This window comes from Suncus etruscus, chromosome 3 (genome assembly GCF_024139225.1).
Source record: "Suncus etruscus isolate mSunEtr1 chromosome 3, mSunEtr1.pri.cur, whole genome shotgun sequence".
NCBI lineage: Eukaryota > Metazoa > Chordata > Mammalia > Eulipotyphla > Soricidae > Suncus > Suncus etruscus.
The window spans coordinates 61,556,120-61,582,503 of record NC_064850.1 but is presented as its reverse complement, the minus strand read 5'-3'; the positions used below and the strand labels follow the sequence as shown (position 1 = coordinate 61,582,503).

The 26,384-nt window shown below is 47.2% G+C and overlaps 2 protein-coding genes across 4 annotated transcripts in view; both read right to left on the bottom strand.

Moving 5' to 3' along the window:
- Positions 1-6,500, bottom strand: part of LHX9 (LIM homeobox 9) — a 19,586-nt gene extending 13,086 nt beyond the window's left edge. For 2 of the 3 annotated variants that reach the window (XM_049769733.1, XM_049769731.1), the window contains exon 1: positions 836-1,009. In XM_049769733.1, coding sequence (XP_049625690.1) covers positions 836-1,009 — 174 coding nt within the window. Of the gene's footprint in view, positions 1-835; positions 1,010-6,472 lie in introns of those variants that run through there. The other variant, XM_049769732.1, reaches the window with a different exon arrangement.
- A 5,338-nt stretch (positions 6,501-11,838) lies between these two features.
- On the bottom strand, positions 11,839-16,814 carry C3H1orf53 (chromosome 3 C1orf53 homolog). The gene is made up of 3 exons (XM_049769743.1): positions 16,455-16,814; positions 13,199-13,300; positions 11,839-11,957 (listed from the first exon to the last, which is right to left on the bottom strand). The coding sequence occupies exons 1-3, from the start codon at positions 16,719-16,721 to the stop codon at positions 11,886-11,888; spliced, it is 441 nt and encodes a 146-aa protein (XP_049625700.1). The 5' UTR covers positions 16,722-16,814; the 3' UTR covers positions 11,839-11,885.
- Between the last annotated feature and the right edge of the window lie 9,570 nt (positions 16,815-26,384).

Below are 26,384 nucleotides of genomic sequence, written 5' to 3'. Positions count from 1 at the left end.
CACCCGGTGAGCCAGAACCTAAATCGCCCGCGTGACGCCAAAGCAAGACCCGGCTCCGCCGGGCTGAAATCATTTCCGGACACTTTTGCAGTTTTCCCTTCTGGCTCGGAAGTGGGAAAGGGAAAAACATCGATTAGTAATCGGCTTTCTAAAGATCTGGGCGCGCAGCAGTACCCGGCGTGGACGGTTACTTATGTGGTTTCAGGGACACATTTCTCGAGCTTTCAACTAAGCGTCCGGCTTCTCCGGCTTTTACGCACGATTTCCCGCTATAAATGCTTTACCCGCCGGTTCACTACCGGGGAGCCTGACAGGATTCAGACTCCCTAGAAGGGCCGAGCCGAGCTGTAAATGACACCTCCCAAATCCCTGGGTTTGGGGATGCCCATATCCGAGGGTTGGCACGAACCCGAATCTCTCTGCAAAGCTCGGGTCATTGCATCCGGAGTCACCTGGAATTGTGCTGGTCCCAGAACTTCGCTAGCTCCAATGTACCCGGTGCCAGCACCTACATCGCCTTTGCGGATCCCGATCCCGGCTTGCGGATCCCGATCCCGACTTGTGCAGCCAACGGAAGCGGAGCCCCGCAAGTGAGGGATGCAGAGAGGATGCGACCACCACCACCCCCATCTCCACCCAGGCCCTCGCCCTTGGGCAGTATTCGGAACAGCCAGTTCTGGGGCTCCAGTAGAGTGGACGTGTCTCCGGTGGAGACATTTCCATCCGACCGAGGATTACGAACTGGCCGCTAGAGTAGGAGCAGAGGGGGCAGTCTACCCGCCCGGCGGAGCGGCCCAGAGTCGCTGGGCGGAGCGCGCGGGGCGCTGGTCCTTACCGCGTCCCGGCCGTTGAGCTGCGCGCCTTTGGCCAGGCGGGCCTCGCTCTTGGATCTGCGCTCCATCTCTTCCATGATGCCTTGGATGTGGCCTCCGGAGATGCCGTGGAAGAGCATGGCTGGGGGACGGAAAGGACACGCGTCGTCTTCTGCTCGGCACCCCACTATTTCCATATACACACGCGCGGGGCTTTCAGCTCATCCGAGTGAAGCGGCAGCAAGGACCGCCGAGGAGGCTCCGCGCTGGCCGAGCGCAGAGGCGCGCTCGGGGTGGGAGACAAGAGAGGACAAGAGGGAATGTGGACGGAAGAAAGGAGTGGAGCAGGCGGATGGAAAACGGGTCGACGACCCGATCCCAAGCCGGAGGGGAAGGAGCAGCCCCGGTGGCTCCCCCGAAGGAGATGCGCGGAAAACAAACTCGGGCGAGGGGGGGAAAAAGGAGGCGAGTAAGGCGAATCTCACTGCACTGGGGAGATCGAGTTACTAATGGGAAACAACTGGAGGGAGGGGGGAAGAAAACAATCGGGTGAAGAAAGAAAATAGTTTTGAACACAAAGAAAGCTAAAGAAGCGCTATTTGCCAGCGGTCCCGGCTGCTCGCCGTGCCAGTGCCTGGAGGTTGAGTTAGGGACTGCTCCAGCCTGAGCTGTGTCCAATTTGTTAAGAGACTAAAGCCAGCCCATTTTTGATAATTTAGTAGGAGGAGTCCTCTCCCTGGAGCTGCCACGGATTTTTATTCAGACAACAAAGACCTGTCATACTCCTCTCAACGCCCTGGTGATGGGCAAGCGGTGACAAACATGGGAGGGGGGCGAAAAGGAGGAGGTTGTGGGAGTTGGAGGCAGCATCTATTGCCCCCCAGCACTCACACACACACACACACACACACACACACACACACACACAACCCAACACACACTTAAAAGAGTTCCCATATTTTAAACAGGGAAAGGTTCCCTTGTCCCCCCATTTGGAAGTGGAGGTGAAAAGAATTTGGGTTTAGACCTTAATTCCCGACCAGACAGAAGATCAAACCCAGCTTTAGGTTTATTTCTTGGGAGACTTCTGGTGAGCATCTTAGGGTTCTCACACCACCCCGCCTCCGGGAGTCAACATTCCGCAGAAAACGCTAGCAGGATCCTCTCTTCAAGTTTTCCTTTGCACCCCCTCCCATCTTCCAAAAAACTAGTGTCGACTCGACTTCCCTCCCTATGGGTTCACCAAAACCTCAGCTAGAAGTTGCGGGCAGTCCCAAGTTTTACTACCCTGCTACAGCAGGGTCTTCATTTCTGAAGTCAACTTTTAGCCTAAACCCTTTCTTGGCAAATCTTCCCGTTTGGAGCTGGATGGACACCGGCTAACAGTGAACTTAGGGGATGCCCCTCTTCCCCAGAAGAGGACTTGACGTTGGAGTAGAGTGCGTGGAATTTGTCAATTGGTAACTCAGAATCAGACCAGGGGCTCCCCTCACCCCCCAACTATGCTTGCACCTTGCTGTGGGTGGGTGACCTTGTACGGTGGAGGGCTTGTAAAACTGGGTGCTCCCAGACTTTGGAATCAGGTAAAATAGGCTGGGAGCTGTGGAGGAGGGGAAGGTGAGAACTGATGAGCTGAGTGGCAGGGCAGCCACAAGGGGTGGGATTGTTCAGTTTCCCTCTGTTCCCATTAGTGGCAGCCCCTACCTGGCCCTATTAAAAATGGTCACAATACTCTAATATTGTCGATTCATTCAAACCACCAGGACCCTCTGAGGGCCCCAGGGTGAGTAAGACCCCAGGACCTTTTAGGCAGAGTAAGAAGCCATCCCCTGGCAGTTCTTGGCTTCTCCCCCCCTCCTGCCTGTGCCCAGCCTCCCCACAGTTCTGCCAGGATGTTTGGGGTTCTTGTTGCCCTAGGTATTACAGAGGACTTTCCTCTTCTGGAGAAGCCAAGATGCTGGAGCCATAATCTAGAAAGATTAAGGCAGAGAAGAAGGAAGGCAAGGAGGAAGGTGCCAAGAAGGCAAGGAAAGGAGGAGAGAAGAGAGAGAATAAGAATATGGGAAGGAGTGAGGAATGGAGAGAAAGATAGGACTAGAAAGGAGGGAAGGAGAAAGAATGAATGAAAAGAGTGAGAGAAAAGGGAGGAGTATGAAGGAGAGAGACAGGAAAACCTTGAGACAGACAAAAGTGGCTTGGCAGCCTCACTAACCATTGACTGTCTGTCCCAAAGACTCCCCTCAGAGCCACTGCACTCACCTCTTCCATGAAACCCAGCCTCCACTGCTTCCCCTTGCTCTTTTCTCAGGGTCAAAAATAATGTTATTTGCAGACTGGATGTGGATGCTGTCCTCCGGTGCCAGAATACATCTCATAAAATACAATTTCACACAAAGATGAAGCCAATCAAGTGCACTAAGCTGGAGACACCCCCTCACCCTGGACGCCGCATGGACCAGCGGGGCTGCTATTTACTGTAAGTAATGTAATTAGCCCCTTTGGATGGAAATCAATGAGCTTTTCAGACCCACGTGCACAAAACCAGGGGCCCCAAGGAGGGCTGGGGGCAGCAGGTCCTGCACAAAGGGCACATTGCCCTCCTCCAGTCAGGCACAGCCCACTCAGATTCTGAGGAGGAGGAGGTAAAGGAGGAGGAGGAGGAGGAAAAGAAGAGGAGGAGGAAGAAGAGGGGGAACAGGAGAGGTCTCTGAGCAGCATCCCAGTTCATCAGGGCAAGGGAGCTCCAGAGAAAGTGAATGGGGGCACCACAGGGAGCACTATTTTGTCTGGTTTTCAGGGTCAAATTTTTGCCCCTCCCGAAATGCGGGTGGAGTGAGGCTTGGAATTTGCTCTAGCAGTTCTTAGATTTTTGGTCTCTTTCAGCAAGTGCTGGAAAGAGCCCAATAACTTTAGAGACAACACAGATGAAGTGAAAGTTTAACAAGGCAGGAGAAACAGTGCAATGGGCAAAGCACTGGCCTTGAAAGCAGCCCACGTGGGTTGGATGCCAGGCACCCTTCAAACTTCACCAGGAGTAATCCCTAAACACAAAGCTAGGAGTAAGCCCTAGGCTGCTGGGTGTGAGGAAGGAAGGAAGGAAGGAAGGAAGGAAGGAAGGAAGGAAGGAAGGAAGGAAGGAAGGAAGGAAGGAAGGAAGGAAGGAAGGAAGGAAGGAAGGAAGGAAGGAAGGGAGGGAGGGAGGGAGGGAGGGAGGGAGGGAAGGAGGAGGGAGGGAGGGAGGGAGGGAGGGAGGAAGGGAGGAGGGAGGAAGGGAGGAGGAAGGAAGGAAGGAGGGAGGAAGGAAGGAAGGAAGGAAGGAGGAAGGAAGGAAGGAAGGAAGGAAGGAAGGAAGGAAGGAAGGAAGGAAGGAAGGAAGGAAGGAAGGGAAAGGAAGGAGGGAGAAAGGAAAGAAACACATCATGAAAAAGCTCTGTCCAGGGTCTATAGCCCGTGTCCAGTCTCTCCTTCACTGCATTTGCTCAGGCCTGACAGGAATTGGGGTAGAGATGGGGGGGGGGCAGAGGCAAGCCACTCTGCATTCTGCCCTAAGAACCCAGGGTGGAGCCCAGCTAGGCCTGCTTCAGCTTGTAAAAGGCGAGTTATGAGTTCCTGTGCCCAGTGGGACCCGCTATTTCCCATAAAGAAGCAAAGGGCCGGGATCTTTTTTATTTTTTTCTTTTCAGTCCATGCAGGAAGTTTGTAGAAGGGGGGGGGGATTGAGACGATGGGGGAGTTGAGACGCTGTGGGAGTTTGGAAAGTCCTAGTTATGTCTGCGGAAATGGTTCCCATTACTCCAGCCTGGCGAAAAGGGGAGGAGAAGCTCCAAGATATGGGTTCGTGACTTGAGGGGTTCTACCATCTGTCTTGGCGCCCCAGGACATGACTTTTGCCTCCAAGGCAAGCATCTTCGTGGCTCTGCCAGCTGTGGCGCTCAAATAGAGAGGCCTGGGGCTCCAGAATCCCTCTCCAGGGGTCAGGTCCAGGGGTCCGCCCTGCCTGAACCAGAAAGAGGCCCTGGAGTTTTCACTCTTCGCCCAAAACAAGACCAAGCCATGAGTAGAACCCTGCCAGGCGAGGCGATGCTCTTCCTCCCAAGTGGGCAGCAAGCCACCTCTTCTTCCTTTCCATCCCTTGGCAGAGGCTTGCTACAGGGGGTGGGGGGTGGTGGCACTCCATCCCGGGTTAGAGCAGACTGCAGGATCGTGCGCATAGACTCTGGGAGTGGAGGATCTGGGTCTACTAGTCGTCCAAATGAAAGGCTATGAGCCTTTGTGGCCTTGGTTCCCTTTCACAAAATTCCCAGAGGGTGGTGAAGGGATTGCGTGGCTAGGGCACAAGTGGAGGCTTTCTCTATCCAGCCCGCACCCCAGCACCTCCTCAAGGACAGATGGAACCAGGGCTCTTCCAACTGAGGATTCTGGAGACCTCAAACCCACGCAACCAGGTTTGATGCGAAAAGGGCCGGGAAGTGAGTGTCTCTCTTGGTCTTAAAAAGCTGATTGGACAGTCCTAGACTGGATGGTGCATCTCTGGATTTAGTGTCCAGCTTGGGACCCTGACCTGGGCTTCCCGGAGCTCAGCAGACGCTGAGTTGTCCTAGCGTGCTGGGCTCCCTCAGGCGCGTAGACACTGGGGGTCTCTGCAGGGACCCCCCCCACATCCGCCCACCAGGCCTGAGCTTGGTAGGTTCCAGCTGCTCCGCAGCAGCGGGCGCCCTCAGGTACAACCCCACTGGTTGGGCCTCAATCTGGATTCGAGCAAAGCGCGCGTGGACCGCAGGACCAGTCTCCTTCTTCCCCACCCAGGTCCTGCTGATCCCAGGTCCCGTAGCGCTTTCAGCCACCCTCCACGGGAACCCCTCACCTTCACCCCCCATATCCCGGCCCCGCTCTTCGGTGCTCTCCCCACCTCTCCACATCTTTGCCTTCTGCCCGCCACCCACCCGCGGCTGGTGCCGGTCCAACCTCGGACCTTTATAAAGGGCCTTACCTACGGGGCGCCTCCAAGTCTAGAGCCCCCCCGCAATTCTGAGGTGGGCAGCTCCCTTCACCGGAGCTCAGCTGCGTAGCGGGCCCTCGGTCGCCCCAGGAATAAAGGGAGTGGTCCTGCCCGGTGTCCGCGCAGATCACGCGCAAAAACGGCTACGCGGGGTTTGGATGACACAAAACAAGGTGAATGAAGCCTGTGAAGCCCCGCGCGGGTGTTTACGGGGATGTTCCTTGCAACCCCCCAAGCCTTCCCGTAGGAAACCTCTTCCAGCAGCTCCGCGGGACACCAGAAGGTGCATCCTTCAAGCAGTGGACAACCCCGCGAGCTGCGTCCTCTAAACCCCATTCCCAACAAAACACCTCCAGGCGGAGGAAAGTCAAAGGCATTCAAGGGATGAGAGAGAGGAGGGAAGCGCAGGTTCCGGGGACAAGATTGCGAAGTAGCGGTCAGGCTTGGCGGGCTGATTCCTCACACACACACACACACACACACACACACACACACACACACACACACAAGCACACATGCGCGTACACACCACCTCGCTTCCTTTCCTCCCACTAATAGAGGTGCGCACACGCGTGTGATCCTTGTACACGCACACTCAGGGTACGCGCGAACCGAGGAAAAGGCAGGCCCCTAAGCAGCCAGGGAACCCGCCACAGCTCACCTGCCTCCAGGGCGGTACCGTTCAGCATCCTCCGAGTCAGCTGCCAGGAGTCCGCGAGGAAGGCGGCAGCACTGGAGGAGAAAGGCCGCGCGTCAGCCCGCCACGCCCGCAGGGAACCCCGGCACCCCCCCCCCAACCCCGCCACGGGGGACGCGGTTCGCTCCTCCCGCCGCGACCTCCAGGGTCTCGGGGCCCACCTCCCTCAGGAGCCCAGGCGCCCAACTCTGACTCGGCATTCATTATGCTTTTCCCACGGGGCCATCCCCCAGCGGGGACCTTACCTTGAGCTCCGGACGTTCCCCCAGGAATCTGGTTCTGGGCCCCAGAAGGCGGGACGGCAACCTGGGGTGCGGAAGGCTCCCCAGATCTCGAATTCTCTGTTAAACAAAAACAAAAACCAGAAAGGAAGGAAGGAAGGAAGGAAAGAAAGAAAGAAAGAAAGAAAGAAAGAAAGAAAGAAAGAAAGAAAGAAAGAAAGAAAGAAAGAAAGAAAGAAAGAAAGAAAGAAAGAAAGAAAGAAAGAAAGAAAGAAAGAAAGAAAAGAAAGAAAGAAAGAAAGAAAGAAAGAAAGAAAGAAAGAAAGAAAGAAAAGAAAGAAGAAAAGAATAAACCGTTAAGTGTTGGATGCAACTCTCCTCCCTCTCTTTCTCTCTCCCTCTCTCTTTCTCTCTCTTCTTTCGTACCCTCCACTCTCTCTCCTCTCTCTCCCCGCCTCTGACACGCACTCCCTCTACCTGTCTTTTATTTTCTGTTTAAGCCTCCAAATCTGGAGGTGGAGGTGGTGGGGTGGGACTCGGACCCGGAGCAGGGCGCGGGGCTGTGCACAGCCCAGCCGCCTGGCAGTAACCAGGGAAGGTGTTAATGGAGGACTCGGCCGTAACTGAACCTCATAAAGCCGTGAGACTCCCCGGGCCGGGCGCGGCGGCAGGGGGGCGGATCCTGCCGAGCGCCTCCAGCTCTCTGCAGCCCCCCGCCGGCCTTGGCCTTGCGGGAGCTGGGACCTGAAAGGTGCCACCGCCAGCTGGTGCCTGCCAGGACAGAGACGGTCGGTAGCTCCGGGGGACGTTGGGCTGGAGGTGCTGAGCTAAGCCATTGACCTCTCGCTTGTCTTGTCCCCCCCCCCCTTCCCTACAGCCCTTCCTCCGCTCCCTGCGCCCTCGGATAGGGGCTCAGCGACCCCAGCATCTTGGGGCAGTGCGCTCTGAGCCCCGGCCCGCCCCGTTTAATGGAGGTTCTCCCCAGCCCAGGTTTGGAGGAGATTAACGGGAGGAGGGACTGATTTACACTCTTGGAGACTCACCCTTGGGCGCGAACATCCAGAGCCAGGGTGGTGTGGGGACGTGGTTATAGCATCTCAGTCTCCCAATCCCGGGCGCAGAGCGTCCCAAGAACAGCCAAGCCAGGCTTTGGCCAATTGCGAACGCCGTTCTCCTCCCCGAGAGCCCTTTAGGGAGGCAGGTGGGGCGCGCAGGGTTACCGTGAAACGTCTGTGCTGATCGGGGCGTGAGTACCGAGCCGGACCACCCCGTGCCCTGTGTCACCACCGTTTTTGGCTTTTCCCGGGTACTGGGAGGGACCCGTGGGCTCCCGGAGCCCCTAAGGCAGGTGTGGGAAAAAGGGCTCAGAGTGGGGGCACGCGGAACGAACCCACCTCTCCTCCGGCCTCGCCATCCACACCACACGGTTTAAGGGTGACATGGGATGGGCTGGAGCTCCAAATTCAAGTTCTCTGTCTTTCTCTTGACATCTTACTCGCCAAGTGTAGCTCACTGGACAGAAGCCCTTTCGCCCCAAGAACGCGGGGCATTGCCCCACCATTCCTGCCAACTGGAGAGAGTCTCTCTAGTTTACTTCCACGCCAGATTTGCCCCTACCCAGTCTGGCCACCTGGGCACTTTTCGCTCGGAGTCTCCCCCATCTTCGTGCTTGCAGCCGGGAAGAGGGCCAGCCTTCGGGAACTGTGATCGTGGTGAGGCCATCGAGTGGCACCGAGAACACTTGGGTGAGCTCACCCATGCTGGTCCAAAACAGAGAGAGGGCTTTATCCTCTTTGGGAGACACGAGTCGTTGTGTTTGTTTGGGTTTTTTTTTTTTTTTATCTGGGGGAGGGGGACTTGATAAAAAATAAAGTTCCACACGCACGCACGCGCTAACGCACACTCTGAATTTCACACTTTGGAATACGAATTTCTGGTGGGAAGAATGCAGTCGGTGAGAATCGCCGCATCTCCTGGTGCCCCTCATCCTTTGGTTAACTCTTTTATACCCGTGATCCCAGGAACGGGGGACTAGAGACTAGAGGGTTTGGGTTAGGAACTCAACTAAGCATTTATTCTTGGGGGCAAATAGAGCAAGCAATGCGAAGGTGGGGGTCTCGGGCACGCGGCAGGACATGGCGGGGGTGCGAATAAGCTGGACTGTAAAGCACAATCCAACTCCTAGCTGAAGCTAGTCGCGGAGTCTCCACGTTTCCTAGAATCCAGAGTGGACAGGGGTACTGACACCCCCCCCCAACATACACCCAAGCCTAGCAACACACTTAAACACCGTTCTCTCTCTCCCCTCCCAAAGTAGCTTTGAATTGTTTGCAGAGTGGGTGGGGGGAGAATGGGGAATAGCCAGGGATTTCAAATCCTGCCCTAGGGCTGCGACCCGTACCCCTAAATCCTGTCTTCTTGGAAGGATGTGGCCAGTGTGGCCTTGGAGGGGGTTGAGGGTGAGGGACACGGAGGGACCTTCTGGAGGCCAAAGATTGTGAGGCTACGATGTGAGCCCCCTTGACCCCCGCTTTGTCTGCGGAGAATGATATCATTCTCTGAGAATCTGCCCCGCTGATACTAGGTAGAGGAAAGCGCACAACGCGCGCGCGAACCAGACTTTGCCGCACCTCCGGATAAGAAGCGCTGCGGGACAACAAAGCCCTGAAAGGAGGGGGCTGGTGGCGAGGGGGAGAGGATGCTTTTCTCTTTCTGTTCACAACGCCAGGGCTGAGGGAGCCCCAAAGGCTTTCCTTTCCTGGCTCAGCGTAACCGGAGGGGCAAGGGGTCGCCCAGAGCAGAGCCTGGAACGAAATTCACCTGCTGGGCCACACGGAGGGCGGACCTCTTCCCAGTCCACCAACGATGCCCTGATAGAAATTGATCCTAAGGGCCCAGTCTTCCACCCACAGGATTTCCAGAACCCATTGGGCCGTGTAGAATTGCCCACGTTCTAAAAAATGGTCTCCCCCGGTCCCCTTGGACAGTGCCTTGGAAATGGGGGCATTGCCACAGCTGATCTAACTTGGAGATTCTCCTTTCACAGTCGACGCCTGTTAGTGCACACGCCTTTAGTAAACCAGTATTGTTATTGCCTTTACTGTTTTACACTATGAACACCATCTAGCTTGAAGCTCTTGCTGATACGTAGCCACACTAGGAGCACCACCACTGCTCCATTTTCACCACCACCACCACCACCCTTGCCCTGTGTTTGTTTGTAGCATAGCCAAGGAGAACCTCAGAGCTGCCACTCCATCCCAGAAGCCGGTGGGTGAAAAGAGAGTCTTTTTCTCACCACACCCCTTCATCACCAGAGGCTCCTAGCATTGATGGCAAGGCTACTGTTACACTAGGAAGGGTCACTAACATCCCACTTAAGAGTCATTCCTGGGGCCGGGCGGTGGCGCTGGAGGTAAGGTGCCTGCGCTAGCCTAGGACGGACCACGGTTCGATCCCCCGGCGTCCCATATGGTCCCCCAAGAAGCCAGGAGCAACCCCTGAGCGTCACAGGGTGTGGCCCAAAAACCAAAAAAAAAAAAAAAAAGAGTCATTCCTGAGAGACCCCTGAGTCCTTTCTTTCAGGGCCTTTCCCTGCGGAAGAAAGTCCAGTGGGAAGTGGAGCCTTCCCAGCCATTTGTGGAGAAGACAACCCCAATGTGATTTCTATGGGCAAAGGGGTTTCTCACATTCTGACACTGGGGTGTATTTCACATTGAATTTTCTTTCCTGTGTCTCCAGTTTTTCAGAAGGGTATATTTCTAAGGCTTTCCCTTCTCTCCTGCCTCTTGAGGTCGCTGAAGAGAGCACCAGCCAGAAAATAGCCTTGGGAATCAAATGAAATGGCAACCATTGCCCTTGCTGGTTGTTCCTTCAATTAGGATTGGGGACAGTTATTGCTCCCAGGAGTTCAGAATCTTTCTGGAAAGATTCAGAGAAAAACTCACTGCTTTACATTGAGTTTAATGAAGATCCTCTCTATTTATCTCCTAAGAATTTCTCGTGAAGATATCGCAAAGCTATGAAATATGAACAAAATTGGCCAATTATTGGCCTCCAGGTCAATAATATGGAAAAATCACCGAGGTATAAATAATAACAGACTTTATCACAGAACCATCCTAGGCTTCTTCATCCTCATTTTACAATTCAGAGGGCTTTGGTTTTGAGTTGAAAAATGGGAGGATCTACCTTCTGGCTGTTGATGATCTGCCTCAATTACATTATGGGCCTAGAGATTCATTGAGGAAACAGGCTGAGGGTCCACTCTTCACTCAACCAGTCCTTTTGGTGCCTGGGTGCTTGGTGAATCTCTCCTGAACTGCTTCCTCTGTCTAGGAGAAGGCTTGGGGGGAAAAGGGGCATTGTGGTCAAAGGGAAGACAATAGAGGAAAGTAGAGAAGAAAGAAGAGTCCATGTGGGCTCCTAGCACAGGGTGGAGACTGATGGGAAAGGCATCTGTGCAATGGATGGAATGGGCAGAAAGCTAATAAATGTTCCAAGATACATCTGCCTGGGAAGTGCCATACAAATCGGAGGAGGAAAGTGTAGAGAAAAGAAAAAGAATGGTTTCATCCAGCACTTTAAGAGGCCTGACCCCGAGTCAGAATGATTTAAAGTTTATATTCAGAGAACAGATGGAAGATGAGAGTCTTTCTTGATGCAGAATGGCACCTTTTGGGCACTCATATGCTGCACAATATAGCATTACATCACTCCTTATAGCTCAAGATATAAATAAAAATGAAGATCGTACTCAAACTCTTCTTTTTGCCAGCAACCTCCTTTGGGTTGCTAACACGAAGGGGAAAACAGTGGGAGGACTGAGAATACAAAAAAAAAAAATCAAGAGTGATTAATGTGACCTAATTGTGACTATTTATTTAATGGAACAGTCATTATTTTCTTTCCTCAACATATGTGTCTGATAATAAAGTAAAAAGAAAGGAAAATAGTTATCAATGTGCCACTTCAGAAACACACAAACATTTGTTAGCTTTTTCAGTTTATTGATGTTCTTTTAATAGATATACTAGTGTTCAAGTAACAACAAACAGCATACAGTAACTTTGGGCTGTAGGTTTATTTCTGTTAATATTTTTTATCATATTTTAAAAATAGGCTCCAGCTAAACCACAACCAAGATGAAATTATTGTCAAATATAAAAATATGAATTGAACTTCTTCTTTTTAGATGGATCTTTAACATTGACTTGACCATAGGGACACTGCAGAAGAAATAAAACAAAGTATTATTTAACAAATGTTTTTGAACAAGCACAACACTTCCTTGTGGAAAAGGAGACTGCTAATAATATTCTGCAGGGCATTTGATCTATTGCGTCCTATAGACTATGAGAAAAATAATGAAAACCTCTGGCAAATGGTCCTAATTAGGGTCTAAGAATCACTTCCTAAATGAATCCTTCTAAAGTGATGAATTTTCTCTCAAACACCCACTTTTAGAAAAAAAATCTTCAACTCCTCAGTTTATGTAAAGCTCATACATTTGATTAGAAACAGCAGCTAGCACAGGTAGGAGTACATTTTAAAAGCAAAGGTTTAATGCTTTAATACTGGCTAAGGTTAATACAGGCATATAATTAAGAAATCAACTTCTTAGTTATATTGTGGGCTAGTTAAAAGAAATAATACTTCCTTGCCTTCATAAAACCTGCTTCTAAACTTTAAAACAGTTTTTCTTCCTAGTATGCTTTATAAAAGTTATAATGAAGAATCCATTGCAATTTTATTTTTGTATTAAAAATAGGTAAAGATGAATTATCCTAGTCAATAACCCAAAAAATGTAGCCACTAAAGTATACATCTTAGGAAATGGAGCACAAGAAATCTGGGATAGCTAATATCAGTTATTTTAAGGACAGAAAACAGCAACAGAATGGAAAAGAGAAGGTGAGAAGGAGGGAGGAGAAAATAGAAGGAAACAGAGACAAACAGACAGAAGGAGGAGGAGGAAGTAAGGGAGAAGAAAAAGAAGAGAGAAGAAAGAAGGAATATAGAAAGAAATACATTGTCTTGTAAAGAAAACCCACCTCTCAATATGGGGCAGATTTCTGTTTATTCAGCAGATATGGAAAAAAAGTGCCTTCTGGGATCTAGTCTGCAATCTTCTAGATTCCTTTTTTCTGCCTTCTTTGTACTCGTCTAGTGAACAGGACTTGTTTGGAACCTTGTGAAAAGTTTCCCTTTAATAAAGAACTCCCATGAATTCTACATCACAGAATTTCAAGGAATGGATGCCCTGCAGTGAAATGTTATACTATCTATTACTTTTAAAGGTCCTATGTTGGTCCTCAGGACTTCACTGTCCTTGGCTAAAGTGGCTTGTGAAAAGTGCACTCCAGGTCTATTTTGCTTTTTTATATGACTGGTTTTTCAAATAACGGGTATTTACAAAGTTACAGAAGCACAGCTCACTGTGCTGTAAATGCGAGAATTTGCTACTCACGTGCCTGCAGGCTGAGCCACAGCATGAACCTTTCTGCAAGTGAGCAAGCTGTGTGAACACCAGGTAGCCAGTAGCCGGATCCACGTAGTTTAGCTGGCCTGCCTGAAGAGTAATGAAATGAAACAATTCATTCATCTCCATATTCATCATATCTCCTCACCCTCATTTCTACTCATAAAACACTGAAAATGTTTCTTTAAACAATATTCAACTTCTTCTCTGCAATTTTAGAGGCACTAGCAATTAAAGATTGAATGCATTCCAACATGATCCGCAATCCAACTTTCTGTGACAGAGGGAGAAAATATATAGTTTGAGAAAAATGAGAGGTTGATGGAAAAACAAGAACTCCTCTATGCCCAATAATGATACAGGCCCTGCTCAGGTATTTTTTTCATTCAGTTTCTAGGTAACAAATTTAATAACAGGTGATTTCGGTGACTTTCAGAGCTTAAGGAGCTGAAAATGAAGTTGTACTCAGAAGTTACAGTTGCAATTTCAGTACTTAAAATATGTGAATGATGATTTAAACTTACAGAAAGGTGCTAATTAAAACCAACAGTATAGGGGGCCGGAGAGATAGCATGGAGGTAAGGCGTTTGCCTTTCATGCAGGAGGTCATCAGTTCGAATCCCGGCGCCCCATATGGTCCCCTGTGCCTGCCAGGCGCAATTTCTGAGCCTGGAGCCAGAAATAACCCCTGAGCACTGCCGGGTGTGACCCACAAAAAAAAAAAAAAAAAACCAACAGTATAGAAAAGTACCAACTCCCTCTTGTTGGATACTTTCCTTTCTCTTGGTGATGTTTTACTCCATTGCATTTTCACACAATTTTCTGGGGCTGGGAAAATTGTTGTTCTGCTTTTAAACTAAGTCTTGTTTTAACATACAACATTCACTTTTTTTTTTCAGGAATTTAGTGCAAAGAAAATTGACATCACTTCAGATGTCAACAAAACTTATATTACCTATATTCAGAAAGTAAGTTTAAAAAAATAAAATTGTCTCAAGTACTTGTCTGAATCTGGGCCTATGGCTAGTATTCAACCTTGGAAGATGGTGGGGAAACTTTCTCCTGAGCTTTTTTCATGCAATAATACGTTTACATTACTTTTGTATAGGGCCTCTTCAGAGAAATGCATATGAAACCTGGATTTTTTTTCTACTATACAATTTTGTATGTGCTACAGTTTCCCCTTAGAGGTTCTTCCATGATGATTGAATAAAAAAAGCACAGATACAGATCCAATGGAGGTCTGCTTGAAGGTATTCCAGCAAAGCTAGTCCAGGGCAGCAGAATCCTTATAAGCAAGTCCCCAGAGTGCCCGAGGGCCACCCAAATCCTTTGAGACCACTGGAGCAGATCACACAAAGCCAAGAGCACTGCTTCAGCAGGACCTCACTTCTTTATTTACAAAGCCTGTATCTAGAGACAGAGAAGAACAAACAAGAAAAGACTCCAAAAGTACAGTGCTGTTTGGGTCTTAGCACTTTTTTTCATCCCTCAGAGATTCTGGGGGCAATTTTCTGATGACCTGCAAGGCACCCAATAGCTTCAGCCACTCCCCTGCTTTCCAAGTCCGTGGAGAAATTTAAAGTGTGTGCTGACTAGCCACACCAACACAATCTGCCCTCAGGAAATGAGCCCCTGGGTGATGGGGACAACAGATGCTGCAGGAGCGCTGCTGACAAGATGCAGGATGAGAGGTGATGCACAGCTAGCCATCATGGAAGGACCCTTGAGAGGGAGCCCTGATTTGTGGGAAATGAAACCCTCCAGCTTTTGACTTGGGTTTCCTGATGCGCTTTGGGCCAGTCACATAACTCCTGATGCTCACACTGAAGAAACAAAACAATTGTGGGACAAGAATACAAGAATACCTTCCCCCCCCCCAAGCTGATTCAACCAGTCTTCCAATGCTATTGATGTCTGCCCCCAATATCCCCCACCCAAAGAATAAAGCTTTTGGATCATATTTAGTAGGTCTAAGTGAAGTATAGGAACTAATCATAATTTATTTTTTGTTTTTGTTTTTGCTATTTATTTATTTATTGCAACACCCAATGCTCAGGGGTTACTTCTAGGCTCTGCAATCAGAAATCAGAAATCGCAGGCTGGCGGGACCTAATGGGATGCCAGAGATCCAAACCAATCTGGTCACATGCAAGGCAAATGTCCTACCTGCTGCTGTACTATCACTCTGACCACTCATAGGTTATTTTTTTTTTAAGTACTAACTAGTAATCAAAAGCAGCCAATCCTTTTCTGAGGACCCTTTGTGCAGAAGTCTCAATATTTGAATAACTATTGGAAACTCCCCTAACATCAAAGAGAAAAGCTCCGTCTTAGGCAGTCTGCCAGGTTTTCTACAGCCACACCAGTTTGCAAAGTCCTGTGAGACTTGGTCACGGTTTGCTACATAGGTTATTTTCCTATCAACTTTGTATATTATTCAGTAACTGACTTACTCTCCCTAGATAGAACAACAACAACAAATCCACTTTTCAACTCGAGTGGCCTGGGGGTTAGAGACCAGAAGGGGCAGAGATAAATTGATATTGGCACTACCAAGCAGTTGTCATAGGAATCACAGGAGTGTCCAGGGAGGAAAAGGCAAAAAAAAACTCCAGATGTCAGAGTTCTTTGTCCTGGTGCTGGAGCATGGGTGAAAAAGACAGTAGCAAAATAAATAAGTAAGTAAATCAAATCGTATTTACTTTATCCATTATAAAAAGGCAAAATGTTTGAGAGTATACAGATAAACACGCAATTTGCTGTTCCCCTTATTTGCTAACTCCTCCATCAATTCCTACACCCGCGCAGACACACATTGGTGATGAACTCAGCAGAGTTTAGGAGTTTAGGTGGGATGTTGACGCGGAAAAGTCACTCAAGATTAAAAAAAAAAACAAACCACCATAAACCTCTTGCCAGGAGCAGGAACCTGAGACAGTTTGCAAGCGAAAGGTCAGAAGAACGGTACGGACACCGGTCCCAAGCCTGCACCGCAACTAGGCAAAGCAACCAGCAGATATCTGGGTCGCGTCAAGTGTGCGCAGGCGCAGGGACCCGGGAGGCGGGGTGGGGTTGGCGTATGGTGTGGGGCGGAGTTTACGGCGGAGGGAGGAGCTGATGTCAAGGAGTGACGTTACTGAGGGGGCGGAGCTTACGGCGGGAGCGGAGCTGTCGGCAGGGAGTGGAATTGACAGCGGGGCGTGGCTAGACGCGAGGGGCGGAGCAGAAGCGGGGCGCTCACCGCGCAGGCGGAAGCGTGCAGCTGGACGATCCGTAACTCGGCCGCGGTTAACTCTTTGCTCGCCGGCTCCTTCTCGGTCACCTCTAGCCCGCCTGGAGAGCGGGGCTCGGGGCCGTCTCCGTTGGCCTCGGAAGTGGAGCTGAACGTTAAGCAGAGGTGCTGTGGGGACCCCGATCTAATCCAGAGATGCTTGGGAGGCCGGGTGGGTTTGGGCGGGCTCTGGAGCGCGGCGCTGGCCCGTGCGGGTATCCTCAGCCAGGCTGCCATGGCCGATGACGGCCCGGGGGAGGCGGAGCACGGGCGCGGGGCCCAGCTGGGTGGAGGCCGCGGCCCGGAGCCCGGTCTCGGGCTGCGATTCTGCGGTCTGATCGCTCGGTCCAGAGCTGCCCAGGTGGACTCGGAAGGCCTCCGATCGAGCCCCAGCCAGATGCGGGGACAGGTATGAACGTCCCACTGTCAAGCACTGGACCTAAATTCTGCATTGCATCAGTTTCCTCGTATTTCGTCAATTTCATCAATTTTATCGTATTTTATCAATTCCATCCTATTTCATCAATGGGCGTTGACATTTTTGACTTTCTTTTTTTCCAGGCCAGATTGCAGCCCCTCTTACGATACCCCCAGTGATGCAAGTGCCCTGAGGTCTGTCGGGTCACTCGCTTGAACCTGCCCTGAAAGGCACTAGAGATGCTCCAGGGAAACGTGCTCGGAATCGCCCTGAATCGGTGTCTCTGACCCAGCCCGCTTGGAGCTCTTCCTTGAAATGCCACACCGAATTAGAAAAGGCGTCTTGCAAAAGCCCCAATTCCAAATTTGCCTTTTTTGGTTTGCTAGATGAAAGTGATTCTGATTTCTTCACCACACTGCATTTGAGGAAATCCGCTTAGCCCAGGCGGTAATTTAAGGGGTTAGAATTTAATGAACGCAGCGCCCCACCCTTATTCCAGCCCTTTTTAGCAAGTTTTGGGGTCGAGGAGAAGTTTTTTTGTCCTGGTTCTGGGTATAAATGAAGGACCCCGAGCTGGACTCGCTTTCTGAGTGCAGGTGTGGATTCTGCAGAGGCCTCCGAGGGTTTGGAGGGAATAGCTGAATCTGGACTGTCAGCATTGCCTTTGCCCTTTCTTAGACCTGCATGACCTTGTTAGATAAGGTTTGGAAGTTCTTAGGTGCTGCTTGAAACAACCTTAGTGATCTGCTGTAGGTCCCATAATTGAGTTAAGTTGGAACCCCATGTTGGAACAATAAAGGAATTGTTAACATCTAGAGACTACTCAATAGTAAGAAAGAAAAATTTATTTGAGTTTAAGACCTGGAAAACAATGAAATAAGGGACCAAATTTGAAGTGCCCTAACAATGAGTAAGTGTAATTGAAAAAGGAAATTTACCTTGTTAGAGCTGTTTTTATGTTTGTTCCTTTGGCTGGACCACACCTGGCAGAGCTCAGGGATTACTCTTGGCTCTGTACTCAGAAATCACTCCTGGCAGAATCAGAGATTTTATGGGATGTTGGAGATCAAACTCTAGTTGGCTGTGTACAAGGCAAATGCCCTCCCTACAGTGCTATTGCTCTGACCCTTTTGTTTGTTTGTTTGTTTTTCTAAGTTTTTTAGTAAGGAAAATCAGTGTGGAGGATTAGTGTTATTTTGTGGGTTGGGGGGTGGTTGTTTTAAAAAAAAATTGATGACATTTATTGAAAGTGTAGGTTAGCAACCAGTATGTGTCGAACATGTATGTGTTTCCATGTGTGAAGTCCTGGGTTGATCCCCTGTATCATAGGTCCCCTCTTGCCTTCCACAGTAATGGCCCCTCAAAATATGAATGAAAAATTATAAGATCTTAGCCTTTTTTAAAATTTATTTATTTTAGGTTTGGGGTCACACCTAATGGTGCTTTGGGTCTTATTCCTTACTCTACTCTCAGGGATCACTCCTGGCAGGACTGGAGTGCCTAGAATCAAACTGGGTCTCCTACATACAAGGCTAGCCTTATCTGCTATACTGTCTCCAGCCTCAAAGAACTTAAGTCTTTAACATCAGAAATTTGGGCAGAAGCCATAGCACAAAGAATAGGGTGTTTACTTTGCATGTGGCCAACCTAGATTCCATCCCAAGCATCCCGTATAGTCCCCCGAGTTTGCCAGGAGTAATTTCTGAGCTCAGAGTCAAGAGTAACCCCTGGGTGCTGGGTGTGGCCCAAAAACCAAAAGAAAAAAAGTGGACAGGGTATTTGCTTTGTAGGTGACAGACCTGGATTTGATCCCAGGCATCCAATATAGTCCTCCTTACCTGCCAGGAGTAATCCCTGAGTATCATTGGGTGTGGCTTAAAAAAACAAATAAAAAGTTTGTGGTGATAGTATTTTATAAAGATGAAATAGGCTAGATAGATCCAAGTAAAAATTAAATAGAGACAGTCCTGTCTAGAGAAAGTATTTTGCTTGGAAATGTGTATGGGAAGAACTCTAAAGGGGTTGAAAATGGGAGATCTTTGTGGCAACAACCACAAAAAAATGAGATCCCTATTCAATCATGGGGCCTGATTAGCTTCTTCATGCTAATTCCCTTTCAGACAGGTATTATTCTAATCAGTGAAAGATGCTCTTCATTTCTCTTCAACTGGCTAAAAAGAGGATTTGTTGTTGAACCACCTGGACAAATAGCTTTTCTGCCTCCAGAAGCTTTAAGCCATTTTTTTTCAACACATAATTTTCTCTGAATCAATATTCCCAAAGTATGTCTTTGCTAGTCGGGGCCTGGCCCAGAAAAGCTTTTTGCACTATCCCTGCAATCCCATCATAGAAGGGCCCCTGCTGGTGCTGGGAACAACTGGCAAATGTCCCAGTAGAGCAGAATAGTTCCACTGACCCATCCAGACCTTTGAATATTGAGTGTTTAATTACCATTGAAAACTTTGTCCCCCAATTATCCACCATATACCCTTCCTATCCCACCAGTGTTTGTTCTACTTTTTTCATAGTAATGGGGAGGGTCTATTTTCTCAAAAAACTTTAAACAATAAGGAACATGCCATTTTTATCTTGTATCTCCAAAGTCAGCTTTACTTTTGTACATACTAATTTACCACATTGACTAATAAATGATTTGTGGATGGATAAATGAATCAATGCTGCTTTAATCTCAAATACATCTTAAATTCTAGAAAGAAGTTTCACACTAAACTTATTTTTGGTTTTGGGGCTTACCCTGGTGGTGCTCAGGGGTTACTCATGGCTTTGCTTTCAGAAATTATTCCTGGCAGACTCAGAGGACCATATGAGATACTGGGAATCGAACCCTGGTTGACCGCAAGGCAACACCCTACTCGCTGTGCTATCGTTTCAGCCCCCACAAGAAATTTCAAAATCAACTTTCTGTTTATAAAGCAAATTTGGTACTATTGATTATATATTAATTCGTGGAAATATTTTTAAAGTGATAAAGACACTAAATTTGAAGTTATTAATTGTATTTGTTAAATAACATTTGGCTATTTTATTGACAAGACAGTTGTATGCTTTATCAAATTATCTGACCCAATCTCTGAAATGCCTCTCTAATTGACTTTAAGTGTTATCTTTCAATGAATTATGAATGTATCATGCTGTTAGTGGAGAAATTAGTGCCAGAGACTCAGAGCTCCTCACATATTTCTTGTCCATGCACTGCCTGTTTTGCACAGTTTCTGATTTATGTATTTGATGTTTTTCAAATAGCCGAATGGTGTGTTATGACATGTCAGGCTCCTTGTAGAGTACATTTTCACTATCAATTCTTATGATTGAGAGCAAATGTTACATGCCCCTAAGGTTGCCTACAGGGAATCTTTGTTTCATTTAATCGGACATCCAATAGCACACTTTGTTTCACAGAGCAGGTCTTAGATAGTTCTTTGGGGAATTATAACCATTTCTATTTGCAGCCCAGCAGTCCCTGCCGGCTTCCCAATTGCCGCTCCCCCACCAGTGCTGCTGTGTGCCAGATAGCAGCTGCCTTGGTTTCTTATATTTTTGTTTTGTTTTTGTGCTCTTGGAAGAACTGTAGGTGGGCTATACTATGAAATGATCAAGCTATTTTTGTCTCTTCCTTCACCTTTTCAGTCATTCTTAGTGAATAGTATTCTGGCTTCTACTCTTACCACCAGCCTCTTATTTAGAATGAGAATTTTTACTGTGCTTCTTAATAAAACTCCATGATGCTCTTGAAGTGATCATCACCAACACCACCCCTTCAGTCCTCCCTCTTATCTGCATGATACTTCCCCAAGTTACTTAATTCCCTTTCCTTACTCCCTTCCTTTCTTTCTTCCCTCCTTTCCTTCCCTTCTTCCTTCCCTCCTTTCCTTCCTTCCTTCCTTCCTTCCTTCCTTCCTTCCTTCCTTCCTTCCTTCCTTCCTTCCTTCCTTCCTTCTCTCTCCCTCCTTTCCTTCCTTTTCTTCAATCCTTCCTTCCCTCCCTTCCTCCTTCCCTCTTTTTCTTCCTTCCCTCCCTCTCTTTTATTTCCCTCCCTCTCTTCCTTCTTTCCCTCATTTCCTTCCTTTCTTCCTTCCATCCTTCTTTCCTTCCTTCCTTCCACCCTTCCTCCTTCCCTCCCTCCCTCCCTCCCTCCCTCCTTCCTTCCTTCCTTCCTTCCTTCCTTCCTTCCTTCCTTCCTTCCTTCCTTCCTTCCTTCCTTCCTTCCTTCCTTCCTTCCTTCCTTCCCTCCTTCCTTCCTTCCTTTTCCTTTCCTTGTTTTCAGGCCAAAACCAGTAGTACTCAGGGGCTATGCCTTGTTCTGTGCTCAGGGGTCACACTCAGCCACACTAAGGGACCCATGAGTGCCCTTGGTAGAGCCTACATCTCTGTGCAGTCAGCACATTGAGCTCTCCCTAAAGCAATATGTTTAATGTTTGAATCTGTTGCTTGTAGGATTCTGGCTTCCAGATCTCCTCATGATGGCCAGGCTTGTACAACCAGACTCAAAACAAACAAACAAACAAACAAGCAAACTTGGTTTCAGAAGTCAACTCAAGTGACCCTGACTTAGCTATTAATACAAATGACTGCCAGTTATACCTAAAAAAAATTGCTTCTAGGTTACAGACTGGTGTTCATGGGCTATGCCCAGTAGTGTTTGGGAAATTATGCCATGTCGGGGATTGAACCATGAACCTCCACATGCAGAATACATGCACTAACCCTCTGAGCTATTTCTCCAGCCCCAATTGGCATGTTCATTTCTTTGTTTATTCTGTAATCATTATTTCCCTTGAAGTGTTTCTTGCCTGTTTTGTCTTCAATTTTTCAACTCCACACATGCTCACAGACCACCTTCCGCTTGGACTTGGGGGATCATTTCTGGTGATGCTCAGTGAACCAAATAATACCAGGGGTCAAGTATTGAACTGCTGCATGCAAAGCATGTGCGCTTCAGCCCTTTGAGCTACTGTTTACTGTTTTAAAAGCACAGCTGGGGGCGGGGCAGAACTAGAGCCATAGTACAGTGGATAAGGAGTTTATTTGCATTTCACACAACCCACATTAGATTCTTGGAACCCCATATGATCTCCCTAGCCCACCAGGAGTGGTCCCTGAACAGAGAGCCAAGAGTAATAAGCCCTAAGCACTGCCAGGTTGGGCCCAAAAGCAAACCATAATTAATTAAAAGAATAGGTAGGAATGGAGATTATAACAGGTAGGGTACTTGCCTTGCACATGGCTGACTCAGTAATGAACTCAGGTTCATCACCCGAAAGCAAAATGGGTTCAATTATCAGCACCACCAGGTATGAACTCTGAGCTTGGAGCCAGAAGTAAATTCTGAACACCACTGGTTAGTCTCTTATACCACAGAAAACTATTAAAGCATGGTTAATCTGGGGACCTCAGCATGACCTCTAATTCTTTCCATATTGCCCTGGTACTAAATTCGATCACTTCATTTATCTGTATCACAAACTGTATTTCCACCTTTACTTTTCCCATTGTTTTAGTTCAGATCATAGTCAGTGTTCCCCATATGTCTACACTTAGATCAACAGAGTTTATCGATGTCAATAAAAAATAATGAGTACTGGACTGGAGCGATAGTACAGTGGGTAGAGCATTTGCCTTGCACGCGGCTGACCTGAGTTTGATCCTTGGCATTACATATGGTCCCCTGAGCACCACCAGGAGTAATCTCTGAGCACCATCAGGTGTGGCCCCAAACAAAAACAAAACAAAATGAGAACTTACTCTCTCTTGTGGCTCTCTCAAATAGTGTTCATATTTAGTTTTCTTTAATTGTTCTTTTCAGGGTGGAGTGGATTGTGCTGTTGGGCTACCTGCAGCAATGCTTAGGGGTTACTCCTGACTTTTCACTCAGGAATTACTCTGTTGTTGTTTGGGGACCATATGGGATGCTGGAGATTGAATCTGACTTTTGCATGTGCCTTAGCTGCTATAGTCTTGCTCTGGACCCTTCACTATTGGCTCCGACAGAATTCTCTCATTTTCTTGGAAGGAAGTTAAGGCCTGCTGAAGCATCATCCCATAAGTATGTCACCTCCTCTGCAAAGCTTGTCCCTGAGCCTCTCCAGGCTTACAGCCTTTCTGTTCTCTGCACTCTGGGGGTAGATTCAGTGCTGCCGAATTTCTGAGGATGTCTCCTCACTTCCCCTTTCCTAACATGAACTTCTATGTTTATGAGATTTTATGGCTTGTAAGGATAAAGGTGATCTTACCTTTGTATTTCTAGTAGCACCAAGAACTGGAAATTTTTTTAAAAAGATAGTTAAGATGCTTTACCTTTCATGTGGCCCAAACTGATTCAATCCCCAGTACTTCATGATTTCCCAATCCCAAAACCAAAAAGTCAAAACTGTTATTGAAGTGAATAGATGGATGAATAGTGGCAACACAAACCCACATCTGTTTTGAATAGTAAAGAAACAATTCAAGTGGATTTTCCCTTGTATTTTACACTTAAGGATCGTTAGGTTTACCAACACACTAGTCACTTCTAGGTGACTGTTGTAAAACACAATCTTCTAAAATAACAAAATAAGAGTAATTTTATTTGGAAATCTATGTACCAGGTTTCCCCCCCAACAGTCATTGAATTAATGATAAGTGCAGTGCATGGATGGGTGGCATTTCAGATGAAATTTACGTTGACAGTGAAATACACTCTTGTTAACCTTGGACAATCATTTCAATTATAAAGTATAATGCACACAATCATGTCACATGAAAAATCCAGACTAATTATTTCTAGCCCTTTTGTTATGCAAGTATTAGAAGTGAAATCTCCTCTTATGAAAATTAATTGTTATCACTGTAATTCCCAAAAAGAATACCCCTCCCCCCAATTAAAGAATGTGTTCTATTTTTTACCTCATTACGACAAGTGAATTAGTATTGTGCTTTTGAAATGGAATCATCAGCCACTGTTTTGGCTTTCCCACGGTTAAGCCAGTTGTAAAGAGCTCCCCATTAGGGCTCTACATGGGCAAATCAGAAGACTGTTCTCTGCTCTCTAGGTGCTGCCGCAGGGAGAAAAGCTTGTCCAGTGTTCCATGACTGAAATGAAAAGCATACTGAGTTTTGGGTCAGATATCCATGACATTGACATGTATGACTAGCCTACTGAGTATGATCCATGTTAATATATCCCCACTGGTGGGCAGAGTGATATGCCTCAGCGATCAACATGGCACACACAAGCCATGTTTAGTTTAGTTTAGCTGCATGTGTAAATGGATGCGTTTTGGAAACACTGCAGAGCGAGAATCTTGCGCCTGCAGTTAAACTAATATTCCTGGGGTGAATTGTTATGTTGGTGCAGTTCTTCTTCGAACTTTCCCTTTTTGCTGTTGTGATGACTAGGGGGTGTCAGACACACACGTGATTGCGGTGGACATACACCACACTGTATGATTTCAGTGTGCCAGGGATCACACATTTTGTTGGGGCTCTGGGGATTCCAGGATAACCTGCCAGGATAAAACTTGGCAGGTGAAGTGGGGTCTGAGATTGAATTCACACCTATCAGGCAGATGCTCTCCATTGACCCATTAGAGCCCTAGTGATTTGTTTGTTTTTCATTCCTCTCAGTGGTGCTCAGGGCTTCCTTCTGCCACTGCACTCAAGCATCACTTCCCTTTGATGCTTGAAGGACCAGATGTGGTGCCAAATATTTGAAGTAGGGTTGGCTGGGATACAAGGCAAGCACTTTAACCCTTATTTCTGGCCCTCTTTCTGTTCCCACCTTGTTTGTTTTTTTTAATGCAGTGATAAGTAGGGATCCATCCTATGGCCTTACATTTATGAGGTATGCACTCTACCCTTGAGTTATATTCCCTCACCTGTTCATGCATAATTCTATAAGGAGATCATCAAGACCATTTATTCTTATTGGTAATATTCTGGTGAGCACTATTCAGATGGTATTGCTATTTAAACCTTTTTGAATATCTGGTAAGATCAATAGTAGCAAGGAAATCAAAGCATCATGACTGATTAAGTCCTGAAAAATAATGATATTTTGACTATGTTGTGACGCTTGAAATAGTGCTACATTTGTAATGTAATTGGGTGATTTAGCTTAGAACTAGGCTCAATTTTATGCCAGGAGAAATATATATTTTCTGCCTGACATTTTATTCCACTGTTAATAACAGTGCCTGGCCAATAATTCAGGAAATGAACAAATCCTTGAAAAGTAGCATGGCTTGTGATGAGATCATTGTCCTTGAAGGCATACAGACATGAAATTGAATCCTATTTATGTATTAGTTCTGTGACATTGAGATTATTTAAGCCCCTCTTAGCTTAAACTCATTCCTCTATAGAATGTGAATAGTATCTCAGAGCTGAATTTTTGTGAGTAAAAAAAAGATAATATATGGGGCTGGAGAGATAGCACAGTGGTGTTTGCCTTGCAAGCAGCCGACCCAGGACCTAAGGTGGTTGGTTTGAATCCCAGCGTCCCATATGGTCCCCTGTGCCTGCCAGGAGCTATTTCTGAGCAGATAGCCAGGAGTAACCCCTGAGCACCACTGGGTGTGCCCCCTCCAATAAAAAGATAATATATCTAGTTCTTCTAGTTTATTGCCAGGCTCATAAATATCAACTATTATTATCATTATTATTATTGAACTAAGAAATCACTTGACTTTCACTTTCAGAGGATGATATTCCTTTGTAGTTTAATAATTTATGGTGCGAGCTAAGATTTAATTATTTAGTTTCATAGTAAATGATAAAATTGCTAATAATGTGCATCATTACATGAATTTTTTCATTACATAAAACCTAGATAGGAGCCAGAAGAGTCCAGTAGGTAGAGCATTTGCCTTTTATGCTGCTGACCTAGTTTGGATTCATGGCATCCTATATCATCCCCTGAGCACTGACAGAATTATTCCTGTGTGCAGAGCCAGGAGTAATCCCTGAATATTTATGGTTGTGACCAAAAAAACATAAAATTTGTAAACCTCGTAGCTGGAGCAGTGGTGCAGCGGTAGGGTGTTTGCCTTGCACACGACTGACCTAGGATGGACTGTGTGGTTCTATTTCCTGACATCTCATATTGTCCCCCAAGCCAGGAGCGATTTCTGAGTGCATAAAATTTAAAAACCTCTTCACAGCAAACAACAACATGAAAAGGTCACCTATATAGAATGAGAGAAAATATTTGCTAACCCAAACCACATATTTGGATTAATACCAAAAATCTTCCCACATAATAGCAAATGAAAAATCAGAAATGGATATTGCCTTAAATAAACATTTATTTCAAATAACATAAAAATAACCAACAGGTGTAAAAGAAGGATGCTTCATATCACTAATTATTAGAGAAATGCAAATAAGAGACACAAGAACATAACATGTCTCATAAAAATACCTATTATCAAAAAGACAAGAGATAAATGTTGGCAAGTGTGTGAAAAAAGGGAACCCTTGTACAC

Excerpts from the sequence above, each read along its gene's own strand:
- C3H1orf53 (XM_049769743.1), bottom strand. The coding sequence starts at position 16,721 with ATGGCAGCCTGGCTGAGGATACCCGCACGGGCCAGCGCCGCGCTCCAG. Across the intron at positions 13,301-16,454 it reads TGCACGCTTCCGCCTGCGCG|GCAGGCCAGCTAAACTACGT; the intron begins GTGAGCGCCCCG and ends ATTACTCTTCAG. Across the intron at positions 11,958-13,198 it reads GTGGCTCAGCCTGCAGGCAC|TGTCCCTATGGTCAAGTCAA; the intron begins GTGAGTAGCAAA and ends TTTCTTCTGCAG.